General features: G+C 40.8%; 1 protein-coding gene across 3 annotated transcripts in view; it reads left to right on the top strand.

Annotated features, from left to right (window-relative positions):
* Positions 1-12,012, top strand: part of ABHD5 (abhydrolase domain containing 5, lysophosphatidic acid acyltransferase) — a 45,831-nt gene extending 33,819 nt beyond the window's left edge. For 2 of the 3 annotated variants that reach the window (XM_024756199.1, XM_024756207.1), the window contains 4 exons: positions 2,687-2,841; positions 5,584-5,695; positions 9,890-10,076; positions 10,664-12,012. In XM_024756199.1, the coding sequence (XP_024611967.1) occupies positions 2,687-2,841; positions 5,584-5,695; positions 9,890-10,076; positions 10,664-10,753 (544 nt within the window). In that variant the 3' untranslated portion in view covers positions 10,754-12,012. Of the gene's footprint in view, positions 1-2,686; positions 2,842-5,583; positions 5,696-6,722; positions 7,223-9,889; positions 10,077-10,663 lie in introns of those variants that run through there. The other variant, XM_024756214.1, reaches the window with a different exon arrangement.
* Positions 12,013-13,358: the final 1,346 nt, after the last annotated feature.

Here is a 13,358-nt window from a genome sequence, read left to right as displayed (position 1 = left end):
CTACTATAACTAGCTAGCATTTACTGGGTATTTGTTATTTGAGAGCCGCCAGCCTAAGTGCTTTGCATGGTCTCTCATTTAAAATCCTTAAAACCAAAAATAAGCGACAGTTATTTTCTGAGGCTTTTTACAAGTGGAGGCAGATGATATATAACTACAGTTTAGACGTTGTTGCAGAGCTTTTAAAAAATTGTTTTCCAACTTTTTTGACTGCAACCCTCAGTAATGATTATATGTGTGTCTGAAACAAAAGTTTTGTTATGTGATACATTTTTCTATTTCAAATTATACAATTTTATTAAAAAACAGACTGGCTCTGACTCTGTAAGTGGATTTTACTACCCACTAATGAGTAATGACCTGCAAGATTAATATGAGAAATAACAGTGATGTTCTCATGTCATCCAGGGGACCAGAAAAATTCAGACTGGACTAACTCCTATGCTTACTCTGATTATACTTTATAAAATTTGTACATCATTATAGATAAGGATCAAAAGGAAACTGGAAAAGCACAATATTCCAAATGTTTACTGAGCATCTACCATGTGCTAGGCTGAAGGCATAGGATCAAACAACAGTTGGGGCAATTTACTCCATTTCAAAAAGAAAAAAAAATGTTATCTGCTCCTGTATATATACTCTGTGTAACCTGTTAAAATCTCATAGATCCATACTAAACAAGGCAAGCCAAAACGAAGGCAAAAACAATACCATCAGTTAACTAGAGATAGGTGAGACTTTCCTCCCTAAAGTTTCCTTTGTCCTGCCCCTTCTTGGGTTAGCAGGTCAGTAAGAACTCAGAGCAGACTGGGCAAAATCCCATAACAAGTTTGTAAGAAAATTTAATCATCTTTTCCGGTAGAGTATGTTTTAATAAAGAGTTCGTTTTTCTCTTTAGGTAAGTCAGTAGTGAATAATACCAGCTGTTTCCCCGAAATGAATCTTTGCTGCTTTCAACTAGGTGGCTGTTTCATTAATTCCACTCATACCTCTGGCATGTGTCCCCCTCCCCAACCCTCAAATCTCACTGTGGGCTTTCATAGGAATTTAGGAGGCAGTCAGAATATGAGAGATAACTTTTTTTAAAAAGAAATTCATTTTCACCTCCATTTCCATACACTCTTAGAAAATAGTCTCATAAAACTTTTAAGCCGTGATGTCACTCTAAGTATATGGAAATCTCACATTTGACATATCTTCACACAGATTCATAGTTACATTCTACAGATCTTCTGGATGCTATGAGATTTAGAGTATAGTGTTAGGACTGGCCTAGAGTTGATAAGAGTTAAGCCCTACCTTTACTAATCTGTTTAGCTTATGTTGCTTGGCCTATTCTTAGGAAAAAGAGCCTTCTGCCCAATGGCTTGTTGGCATCTGTTAGTACACTGGGGTTGGGAAATAAGGATCATAGCCCTAGTTCTGCATTGACTAGCTTTAGGTTCTGGAGTGAGTCACATAGTACATCTCAGCTTTCTTCTCATCTGATGAGATGAAAGATTGGGCTGGGTATTCTCCAAGGGTCCTTGGAGCTCTGTGCTCTGGGTCTGTGCTCTGAAGCTTTCTGTTTGAGAAAATGCAGTCAGAGCAAAGGATTCATTACTAACTCATCCTTATCTGTACTGACAAAAATAAGAAGACTTCTTATATTGGGAAAATAATAGCTGTCTGTTCCCATGTTCTGTTTTTTTTACCTTTCTATTTTGATTATGACCGACACAGAATCAGTGTCGGTTCACCCTTGGGAGATTTTTGCTGCCATTTGTTGACTGTTTTGGCTACAGTTGAATATCGTTTTGTGTCAGGACATTTATGTTTTGTTGAAGATCTTTATGATGTGTTATACCGTGATACAATCACAAGGACATGGTTCTGGTTTTCCCTCATCAGAAAGATGCTTCCTAAGATGGAAAAATTAAAACTATTAGTGACATGAAACAATTTTTATATGAGTTTGGAATGAAGCTTTTCTGTCTCTGAAGTAAAGAAGAAAGTTAGGAAAGGATTAGGAACAGAATCTAATGCCAGTATATCATGATGTTATGCATAGGGTAAATGTGTTCCTGTTCACCAAACTGAAATCCCAAACTAAGGGTATAATTTCAGCCCATATTGTTACATTATCTTCATGTTTGTCAGACGTTCATTCAAAGTTCTTTTGAATCCACCTAAAGTGCTAATGCCTCATAAATTTTTAGAATGATTTGGTTCATAGGAGATAACTATTGTTGGTGTCCGAAGCCATTTTATGAGTGTATATTAATCTCCAGTCATTTCTGCAGTGTCAACCATGAGATACGTGGAACCATTGGATTTTTCTGAATGGTCAGTGATCTATATCATCTGCCAGAGTGTAGCTTAAACAACAACAAATGCTGTCTTTTCTTGTTTCTCAAGAATAACCACAGTTATCATATACCCTTTCACACATCCGTTACTTTCCACATTTAGAAAGATTAAAAATGAAGCCCTCTTTATACCATAATAACTCTCAAATCCTACCAAATCTCATCAATTTATGCATAATAAGAGCATGATGTAACCTGTCCAGTCATTAGTTTTTTCTTTAATGCAAGGTTTTCGAAGGAAGTTCATTCTATTTTTACTTTATAAATCGTGTAATTTCTTTATAGTCCTAGGGTGAATTTGCCAAATGATCTGAAGTCTGTTCTTTCCCATGCAGGGTTAGTCATCTCATTTTAGTGGAGCCTTGGGGTTTTCCTGAGCGACCACACCTTGCTGATGAAGAGAGACCAATTCCAATTTGGATCAGAGCCTTGGGAGCAGCATTGACTCCCTTTAACCCTTTAGCCAGCCTCAGGATTGCAGGACCCTTTGGTGAGTGCTTGCTTGTATCTGTATCCTAGGAAAGCAAAATGTTTATACATAGCAATAGAGGAGTATTTGCTGATCACCATTGTTAGTTAAAATCTTAAAAACAAACAAAAAAACTGAACCTTACTTTTTCTCCTCCTCCTCTAAAAAGTACCGGTCCATGCATAAAGGTGAATGAAACCAGGCTCCTCTCTTTAAAAAGGAGTCTTCAGGGCTTCCCTGGTGGTACAGTGGTTAAGAATATGCCTGCCAATGCAGGGCACACAGGTTCGAGCCCTGGTCCAGAAAGATCCCACATGCCACAGCAACTGAGCCTGTGCTCCACAACTACGGAGGCTGCGCTCCAGAGCCCATGAGCCACAACTGCTGAACCTGTGTGCCACAACTACTGAAGCCTGTGCGCCTAGAGCCCGTGCTCCGCAACAAGAGAAGCCGCCACAGTGAGAAGCCCGCACACCGCAACGAAGAGTAGCCCCTGCTCACCGCAACTAGAGAAAAGCCCGTACGCAGCAGTGAAGACCCAACGCAGCCAAAAATAAAATAAATAAATTTATTTTTTTTAAAAAGGGTCTTTATATTGTAAACATTACAGATAATTAGCAAGCAGAAGAGGTGGGAAATGCTAAGGATGAGGTTAGGTGACCTTGAACATTCTGAAAAAAGCCAAGCAAGTAGTGTCTTGGGGAAGTTTACCTGCTAGCCCCAGGCATGGGAGTTTATCTGCTAGCCCCAGTGACCTGTTGAGGAGCCTTTGGCCAGTTAGTGATGTCCAGCTGACAGGTCACAAAGCCTGACCTGACCGATAAACGTGGGATAACAGGTACCATTACTCAGATTCCTTTCTTGCCCTGTAATGTCAGAGTGTTAAGAAGGTAAAAGTCATCCTTTCTCACAAAGATTTGGGGGACTCCTGATTTGTGTTTCTGGTCATATTTTGAGTTTAGTCTCTGATTTAAGTTATTTGGCCCTCAGCTCTTCTGTCTCAGCCTCACAGCCAAGGGAATTTCCTTCCCTCGTTGTCACAGATGGTGATGGTCTGGACCTCTGCCTTCCCTTCTCTTACAGCTTGTGTCAGTTAAGAGGGCTTTTGGCTGAAAGGGACTGAAGACCTCAGCGGTTTAAACCAGAAGGCCTTTTATTATTTCCTTAACAAGCAGTCTGGAAGCAGGTGGTTTTAGCATTTGTTCCCAAAGCTAGCTCCTTGATGTTAGGGTTTGGGTCTGTGTATGTGATTCTCTTGACCTTTTACCTCACAGTTGTTCAGTGGTTGCTAGGACAGGAAGCATGATCTCACAGGCTCTCTGAACAAGAAGAAAGGAAAGCATGATGCTCTTTGTCAGGGAAGGACGTCTTCCCTGGGAGCCCCAGCAGAGTTCTCCTTATGTCTCTGCCCACCCCTAGTTCTTCCATTAGCAAAGAAGAAGAAATTTCTATGACTGATCAATCATCATTTGTTCCCAGGGGCTGGAGCGAGGGGCCTGCTTTCCTGGGAACGTTGCTGCCTAAATGATACACAAAAGTCAGGTTCTCTTAGCAAGAAAAGAATAGTGGTGTGGCGGGTAGGTGAGGGTAAGGCAATACCTGCTGCATAGGTGACTGTACATTCTGCTGCCCCCTGTCCAGGCCTGCACCCGCCCTTGCCTGAGTGCCATCCCTTTGGGAGAGCAGCAGGACTGCTGCAATGAGAAGAGGGCACAGGGACTGAATTGGTGACCACACTACATGCCCTCAGTACTCGTGTAGGTAGCCTCTTTTCACCGCCCCCCCCCCAATAGAGCCACGCCTTCTTAGGTGCCTGGTCCTCTTTTGATGAGCTGCTTAAGAGCTTTATAGTCCTGACATGTAAGTGGATTTTGCTTGATCACAGTTACACAGGTAGCAATTATGGGAAAAGTAAAGCATAAAAAGAAGTTAGGAGATAATGATGGGGGAGGGAGGAAGCCTAGGAGGGGCCCTTTAAAGCCATGTCCTCTGCCTCCCATTGTTGTTTGCACATGGTGGTGAGGGTGATGCAGAATGTCCACTGCATCATGAGAATTCTTGGTGGAGCTGTGTAATTCCTTCAGAGATGGGAAGGCAGGGCCAGTGAAGAAGTAAGATCTTGCTAGAGTATTGGGCGGTGATAGCAGAGAGGGAAACCGGCCAGTCCCTGGGTCCCCGAGGGAAAGCAGTAACCAGACAAAAGTTCCTGCTCTTCATCCTCTTTGCTTTGGGGGCCTTGACCCTGCCTCTCACCTCAGGGGTGGGACCGTGAGAGCCACTGTGGATGGACTTAGCAGGGAGTTCTGCTAGTGTCCCAAGCAGAAACTCTGAATTAATTTTCCCAAGAAATATTTATATACCAATTCACTTCCTATAGATGCTAATGTGTTGTAATTGTGGAAGAAATACAAATTAAGTTAATTTTATGTATGAGCTGTCCTATTCACCTCCCTTGTTTAATACAATTTATTTTCCTATAAAAACAAGTCTTAGGCAACTGTTTTTGAGCTTCTAAAGCATATTAGTAAGTCAACATATGACAGACTTTTATTCTTATTTTAATCTTTCCTTAGGGAACTTGAGGAGAGCAGTTTCTAGGATCTGTGCTTTTTTCCACTTAAAATACATATTTGAATACATGTGTAATGTAGCATGTAGTGCTCATTATAGAAGCAAACACTAAACTCTTCTATATTTGTATATAAATTAAATTATAATTTAAAACATACATATAATTTAAAATGTTTGTTTTCTATTAAATAGGTTTAAGTCTAGTACAGCGTTTAAGGCCTGATTTCAAACGGAAGTATTCTTCAATGTTTGCAGATGATACTGTGACAGAATACATTTACCACTGTAATGTCCAGACTCCGAGGTAAGGTTTATCTAAACTTACTGTGTTTGTGTTTTAGACTTCTATTTTTTGAAAATATATGAATAGTACAGGAGATTTTTATCAGTATGTAAATGACTAAATTTAAAAGGACAAGTAGTTAAATGACTAACACTTCTTAACTTACTCATCTATTCATGGAGCACCTACTATGTAAAACATTGTACTGGATTCTGATGAGAGATTAAAAAGCCAGACAGGGCACAGTGGTTGAGAATCTGCCTGCCGATGCAGGGAACACGGGTTCGTGCCCCGGTCGGGGAAGATCGCACATGCCACGGAGCCTGCGTGTCCGGAGCCTGTGCTCCGCAACGGGAGAGGCCACAACAGTGAGAGGCCCGTGTACTGAAAAACAAAAACAAAAGCCAGACATACTTTCTTCCCCTAAGGTGCCTATGGATAGTTGAGGGAAGTCTTGGTCTTGGGCATCTTGTTAAGGTGGTCAGAGTTGAGAGAGAAAGAAGAATTTCAAATAAAGCAGCATTTCCAAATGAGTGTGAATGTTCTACAAAAAAGGAGTTCTGGGTTAAACAAGAATGGTTTTCTATACCATGGATCTTCTTAGAACCGTTTTTTAAGCCAAAGGTTTTTTGTTGTTGTTGTTTGTTTGTTTTTTATTTTCAGTTGTGTTGGGTCTTCATTGCTGCATGCGGGCTTTCTCTAGTTGCAAGCGGGGGCTACTCCTCATTGTGGTGCGTGGGCCTCTCATTGCGGCAGCCTCTCTTGTTGTGGAGCACGGGCTCTAGGCTCACGGGCTTCAGTAGCTGTAGCTTGTGGGCTCTAGAGCGCAGGCTCAGTAGTTGTGGCACACGGGCTTAGCTGCTCCGCGGCATGTGGGATCTTCCCAGACCAGGGCTAGAACCCGTGTCCCCTGCATTGGCAGGCGGATTCTTAACCACTGTGCCACCAGGGAAGCCCAAGCCGAAGGGTTGTGAATCTCCCAGGTGTGTGGGAGATACTAGGCAGCATTTTCAAGTTCATTTGCTGATTGCACCCTTCTTTTACTCAGCACTTCTTCAAGTCTGTGTGTCAGCATGAGAAACACTGCTGCAGCGGTGAGGAGTAAGTGAGGGTCGAGGGGAAGGGGAGTCTGCGTGAATTTTGACAGTGATTGTGAGAGAGAGCATAGTAGAGGGAGCAAGAGGGCCAAGCAAAGGTATTTCTTTTTCTTTTTTTTTAAAATTACTTGTGGATGTTGTGTACAAGGCACCGGTAGAGAAAACAGAGCCTGAAAGTCTTGACGAGCTGGAAGGATCCTGCAAGACAGAGCCTACAGTCATTAGGGAGAGGATCAAGAATGGAGTATGATGATGAGAGCTCTAGTTCTTGTGCTGGGTTCTGTACCAGAATTATTAGAGGAGTTTGTCAAAAATGTGGTGCCTCAGCAAAGGAAGCCATAAACAAGATGAAAAGGCAGCCCTCAGAATGGGAGAACATATTTGCAAACGGATCAACGGACAAAGGATTAATCTCCAAAATATAGAAAAAGCTCGTGTAGCTCAATATTAAAAAAACAACCCAATCCAAAACTGGGCAGAAGACCTAAATAGACATTTCTCCAAAGAAGACATACAGGTTGCCCACAAACACATGAAAGGATGCTCAACGTCACTAGTCATTAGAGAAATGCAAATCAAACCTACAATGAGGTATCACCTCACACCAGTCAGAATGGCCATCATCAAAAAATCTGCAAACAATAAATGCTGGAGAGGGTGTGGAGAAAAGGGAACCCTCTTGCACTGTTGGTGGGAATGTAAATTGATATATGGAGAACAGTATGGAGGTTCCTTAAAAAACCAAAAATAGAATTACCATATGACCCAGCAATCTCACTACTGGACGTATACCCTGAGAAAACCATAATTCAAAAAGAGACATGTACCACAATGTTCACTGCAGCACTATTTATAATAGTCAAGACATGGAAGCAACCTAAGTATCCATCGACAGATGAATGGATAAAGAAGATGTGGCACATGTATACAATGGAATATTACTCAGCCATAAAAAGAAACGAAATTGAGTTATTTGTAGTGAGGTGGATGGACCTAGAGTCTATCATACAGAGTGAAGTAAGTCAGAAAGAGAAAAACAAATACTGTATGCTAACACATATGTATGGAATCTAAAAAAAATGGTTCTGAAGAACCTAGGGGCAGGATAGGAATAAAGACAAAGACATAGAGAATGGACTTGAGGACACGGGGTGGGGGAGGGGTAAGCTGGGACGAAGTGAGAGAGTAGCGTTGATTTATATACACTACCCAGTGTAAAATAGATAGCTGGTGGGAAGCAGCTGCATAGCACAGGGAGATCAGCTCGGTGCTTTGTGACCACCTAGAGAGGTGGGATAGGAAGGGTGGGAGGGAGACACAAGAAGGAGGGGATATGGGGATATATGTATGCATATAGCTGATTCACTTCGTTGTACAGCAGAAATTAACACAACATTGTAAAGCAATTATACTCCAATAAAGATGTAAAAAAAAAAATAATTGTAGTGAAGACCATTGAATATTAAAAAAAAAAAAAAGAAAGTGGTACCTGAACTCTGTCTCTAAGACTCTAATTCAGCAGTTCTGGGCTACATCTTTAACAAATGCTTCAGATGATTCTAGCCATAGACCATACTTTAAAATATAAAAGTGGTACCTCTTCCTTTCTAAGACTGAAACTTGGGTGAAAGGCTGAGAGGTGAGATGCAGAGACAGCCTCCTTCACTTTTTTTTTGTTGTTCCTCTCTCACTTCTGTCAGAGAATATGTACACCTACTTTATTAAAAATATTGAGGCCTTAAGAGCACTTGAGGTATAGCTGTAGCCTCAGTCTTTTTAATAAAGTAGGTTAGAGGTTCTCTGCCAAAGGTGAGGGAGGCTGGAGAGGTTTGGGGGTCCCCCAAGGGTTTGATGTTTTGTGACTCACCAGGCAGTTGGGTGTGATGGTTTAGGTCTACACACTTCATTGACTTGTTTCAACAATTTTTAGTGGCCTGTTCCAGGGACATCATCTGTTTTCCTGCATGGTCTTAGTGGTTTGTTCTTCACCTACTCACATTTCATGATTACGTGTGCCTGTGTAATCCTAGTTTGTTGCCTTTCTTGTGGTGGAACTTGAATTCATAAACGGCCATTCAGAAGCACACCTAGTACAAGGAAAGAAGAGAAATGACGGCATAATGGATCTGTCCTAGGAGTTTGCCAAATGTTCTGTATTTTATGCGACGGTCAGTCAGCTGTGGCCATGAGAGAAGACATAGGACAGGTTCAAGAAAACAAAGTTTAGTATACTCACAGGTCCTAGAGAGGGGGTCACTGAATGCTTTGAAGGGTCGGGGGGACGCACCAGATTTTGGTCAGGTGGCAGAAGACAGGAGTGAGGGAGAGTCCAGGCAGGAGCCTTTACTGGGTTCTGCAGGAGAGGCAAGGCAGCGCAGGGCAGGCAGTGTAGGATTTGCTAGTTGAGTAATTTCAGTGGGCACTAAGATATAGGGGTGGTTTCTAGTTGTCTGGCCCTGGGCTGATTAAGGCAGAGGAACATTGCCTCCGGGGATGTGCAAGCCAGACAGAAGAGTGCAGCTCTGGATTGGTTAGTTTGCATATAAAGGCAGTCCCAGTTGAGTCGTTTGCTGTCTCTACAAATTGGCTAGCTCCAGGAGGCTGTCTCTCCCCAGCCGGAAAGGTTTTTAAAGATGGCAAACATCATAACAGGCAGAAAAATTTAAATATAAACAATACACAAAGAATACTTAAGCTGAATGTGTTCTTATCTTGGTATTGGTTTTGCCATTGTAGGTAAAATGCTGGTGTGATGAACATGTGGAAAAGCTGCCTTGTAAATAAGTTAGAGTGAAAAAACATATTTCAGCTATCCCCACAGGAAATTTGATGGTTTTATGATAGGGACTTAGGGTTGCATGTTTTGATTCGGAAGATGATCATTTTTTTGAGTTTTTTTAGAGTTTAAAGCATCCTTGTTTATCTAACAAAAGCATATAACTTCTGTGGGGTTTGTTCCTTACATTTCCTAGTAAATTATTTTCTATGTAAGCTGCGGTTTTTCTTAAAAGGAGGAGAAGCTAAATATGAGTCTGTTTTGGTAGAGGTGGGAGTGTGATACCTACGTATCCCCCAGAATCATACATATGATTTTCTCCCTTTCTCCCTCTGAACGCAGTGGTGAGACTGCGTTCAGAAATATGACTGTCCCTTATGGATGGGCAAAAAGACCAATGCTGCAGCGAATTGGTAAAATGCACCCTGACATTCCAGTTTCGGTGATCTATGGCGCCCGATCCTGCATAGATGGCAATTCTGGCACCAGCATCCAGTCATTACGACCACATTCGTATGTGAAGACTATAGTAAGTGTGTGGTTTATTTTTGGCTTATAGTTGTAGGTGAAGTCTGTTCTATTATCTTTGCTTTCAGTGAGATTTCAGGTCATCCCTGTGCTTTCACATCTAAGCTCTACCTGCAGCTTTGGTCAGAGACCTGCTGTCACTTGTGACGGGGGCAGGCTTTGACCCATACAAATCTTCATGTCCAGACAGCGAATCCCCATTCTTAGGCCCTTGTCTGTCCTAGAGCCACAGCATCTCCGCAGTGGGAGAGACTGAAAGAGGGACAGACAGGTCCAATAGCACTGCGACCACCTCCTGAGGCAGCACATGCTTACTTTGTTCAGTGTTTCTGTTGGCCCTATTAGAGGTCAATTTAGAATGTTATTTTTGCATATGAAAATTTTAGTAAGGTTCACTGGATTTTCTCTTTATTCTCAGATCCTTTATTTAATGAAGTATATAATAGTTACTACAGATCAGTACTGCTTTTTCTTTTATGTTTTATATATAGTTGTTCTCACTTTCATTGCTAAGTGTCTTTGTGCGTGTCATTGTGTTTTATTAAATGCTTTTACTCACTGACCATCTGACTCCTTTTCCTTTCCTAGGCCATTCTCGGAGCAGGGCATTATGTGTATGCAGATCAACCAGAAGACTTTAACCAGAAAGTGAAGGAGATCTGTGACACTGTGGACTGAGCACACTGCAGATGACGTGGAAATGCACATGGGTAATACAGTTCCTCAGCAATAATTTGCAGTCTGCGATGCAGAGAGTAAGGAATCTCACATGAGAACCAGGCAGTCTTCTTGACTGTACTTTCCCCATGTTGTCTTTATGAAGCTGCTAGCACATTTAAACCAGGTAGTGCCTTCTATAAGAATGACTTTCCTTTCTCCAAAATCAACATGTACAAGAGTCTCCAAATCTGGTAGCTTTAATAAAATGTTATTTGTCCCTCTGCTGTACTGAAATATTGTAATTTTTCAACTGAAATTTTTATTTCTATCTAACTTTGCTATATCAAGTATTTTTTATATTGCAGTCTGTACTGCCAATTTTAAAAAGTGATTTCTGGGTTCATTATTTTATATAATGTAAAGGTGCACCTTATTTTCCTTGCTTATATATACCATGTCTAATAACTGATAGAGTTAAACAAAATTCGGTGTGTTTTTATGTAAAAATTTGTCACTTTCTTAGAATGCTTCGCTTCATTTTTGAAATGGAGTGTTGAGACAGGGTTTTGGTTAAAAAGATGGGAGTTGATTTCTAGCATTGATTTTTCTGATTTTCCTTTGTTCTCTATTTAAGGCTGCAAAGCCATGTTCACCGTTTTAAATGTGATCCATCCTTAAGTATTTCAAGTACGGAAAAGCCTTAACTAAAAGTCTATCCTATTTTCCCCCATTAATACTGTTATTCTTTTCTTTGAGCCTGCATGCAGCAGAAGGAACAGATTTCCTCACTGAGGGGTCATTAAGACTGTTACCTTCCAGTAAGCCAAATCATATATTTTCATCTTATTCTTGTAGATGGATGCTAAAACTGGATTACATTTTTACCACTAAAATACAAAAATCGGTGGTGCTATTATATCTCATGGCACCAGAAGTTAGCTAGTACTTGGGGGGTTTTTTGTTTTGTTTTTTTAAGAGTTTCGTGTTGATTAAATAACTTACATACTTTATTACAAAAATTCTGTAAGGTTGATTGAACTATTTGACAGTAACTACCATCAAGTGTAGCACTTTCTTGCTGTTTTTAATACAAGAAAAGTTTCTCTGAAACTGTGAAAAAGCTCCATGTGGTAACTGGCTACTACTGAGAAGACCCTCCACAAAAGAAAGTTGAACAGGATGGTCACCAGCAAGTCATCTTTGCCTTACGTTTTGCTTAATGTTGCTTGTCTAGGAGAAAGGTGGTTATGTAAATAAAAACAGTGAACTAGAGCAAATAATGACTTCATAGTTTTGATTGTTGCATTTAAAAACTGATTAATTAGGAAATCTTTAGTTGTTAGGAAATGTAAGGTTGTATCACTGTTGATTAACTGTGAGGAAGACGAATGTTCTGTTTTCAACAATATCTCCCCTGCCCCAAAAATAGGCACATTTCACTGAAGCATGACAAGTAGCTTCCCAGTGAGCAATTTGTCTCAGTTGTGGGATGGACTAGGTTAGTCCAGAAGGTAACAGGAGAGCCAAGTCAGATTTCTCTACCTTGAGAATAAAAGTAGTCTTTACTTTTTTAGTTTGTATCTTGGATGGCCAGATTCAAACCTATAAGTGGTGCAGATAATTTGGGTCATTTTTGGTGTTTTTATTTGACACACTCTCCAGTCTCTCTTAATTTTCCTTTGCTGGGTGAATGACAGTTTTTAGTCGTACAGGAGGGTTTCTGCACAGGAAATGTGGTCTCAGACCTTAGAGGGAAGTTACTAGGTTCACTTAGTAGATGGGGCTTCTACCCGTAGATGTGCCAAGTGATTCAGGGAAAAGATGTACCCAGGTGTCAAGTGGAACTTATTGTCCTAACAACTAATATTGGTTTCTTTGAAAAATATTGCCATAATTCTTTTTAAAAGGTGAATTTTACCTTGGGCTATTGTATATGTAATTTTGTGAAGATTGAGCTAACACAGAAAGTCCCAATCCTTGAATTTCTGAAAATAGAGTGGGTCCTAAATGTTTTCTTTAAAAAAAAAAAATCTGGGCTTCCCTGGTGGCGCAGTGGTTGAGAGTCCGCCTGCCGATGCAGGGGACACGGGTTCATGCCCCGGTCCAGGAAGATCCCGCATGCCGCGGAGTGGCTGGGCCCGTGAGCCATGGCTTGCTGAGCCTGCGCGTCCGGAGCCTGTGCTCCGCAACAGGAGAGGCCACAACAGTACGTTATGTACAATGTACTTTATTTTACAGAAAATAAAGGAAGGAGGGATAACACTACTAGATACTATAACATACTATAAAAAATTGAGAAAAAGTCCAGGAATTTAGTATATGATAAAGGAATCATCTTACTGGTGGAGAAAAAGACTTAAAAAACGGTGTGGAGACAAATGTGGTTAAACACCTGGAAGACAGTAAAATTGAATCCATTTCTCACACTGTACAGAAGGATAAAATCCAAATGGATTAGAGACCCAACTGTAAAAATGAAACCTTCTAAATAATTGGAAGAAGACATAGGTGAATTCCTTTATGATCTGAGTGGGGAAAACATTCCTGTGACTGAATATCCAGAAGCAGTAAAAGGAGTTGTTTATATCTAACTGAAAGAAAGAGATTTGGATAGCCAAAAAAA

The sequence above is a fragment of the Neophocaena asiaeorientalis genome, unplaced genomic scaffold (genome assembly GCF_003031525.2).
Source record: "Neophocaena asiaeorientalis asiaeorientalis breed wild unplaced genomic scaffold, Neophocaena_asiaeorientalis_V1.1 scaffold265, whole genome shotgun sequence".
In the NCBI taxonomy this organism is placed as follows: domain Eukaryota; kingdom Metazoa; phylum Chordata; class Mammalia; order Artiodactyla; family Phocoenidae; genus Neophocaena; species Neophocaena asiaeorientalis.
Note: the sequence above shows the minus strand (reverse complement) of the source record. Positions and strands in the feature narration are given on the sequence as shown.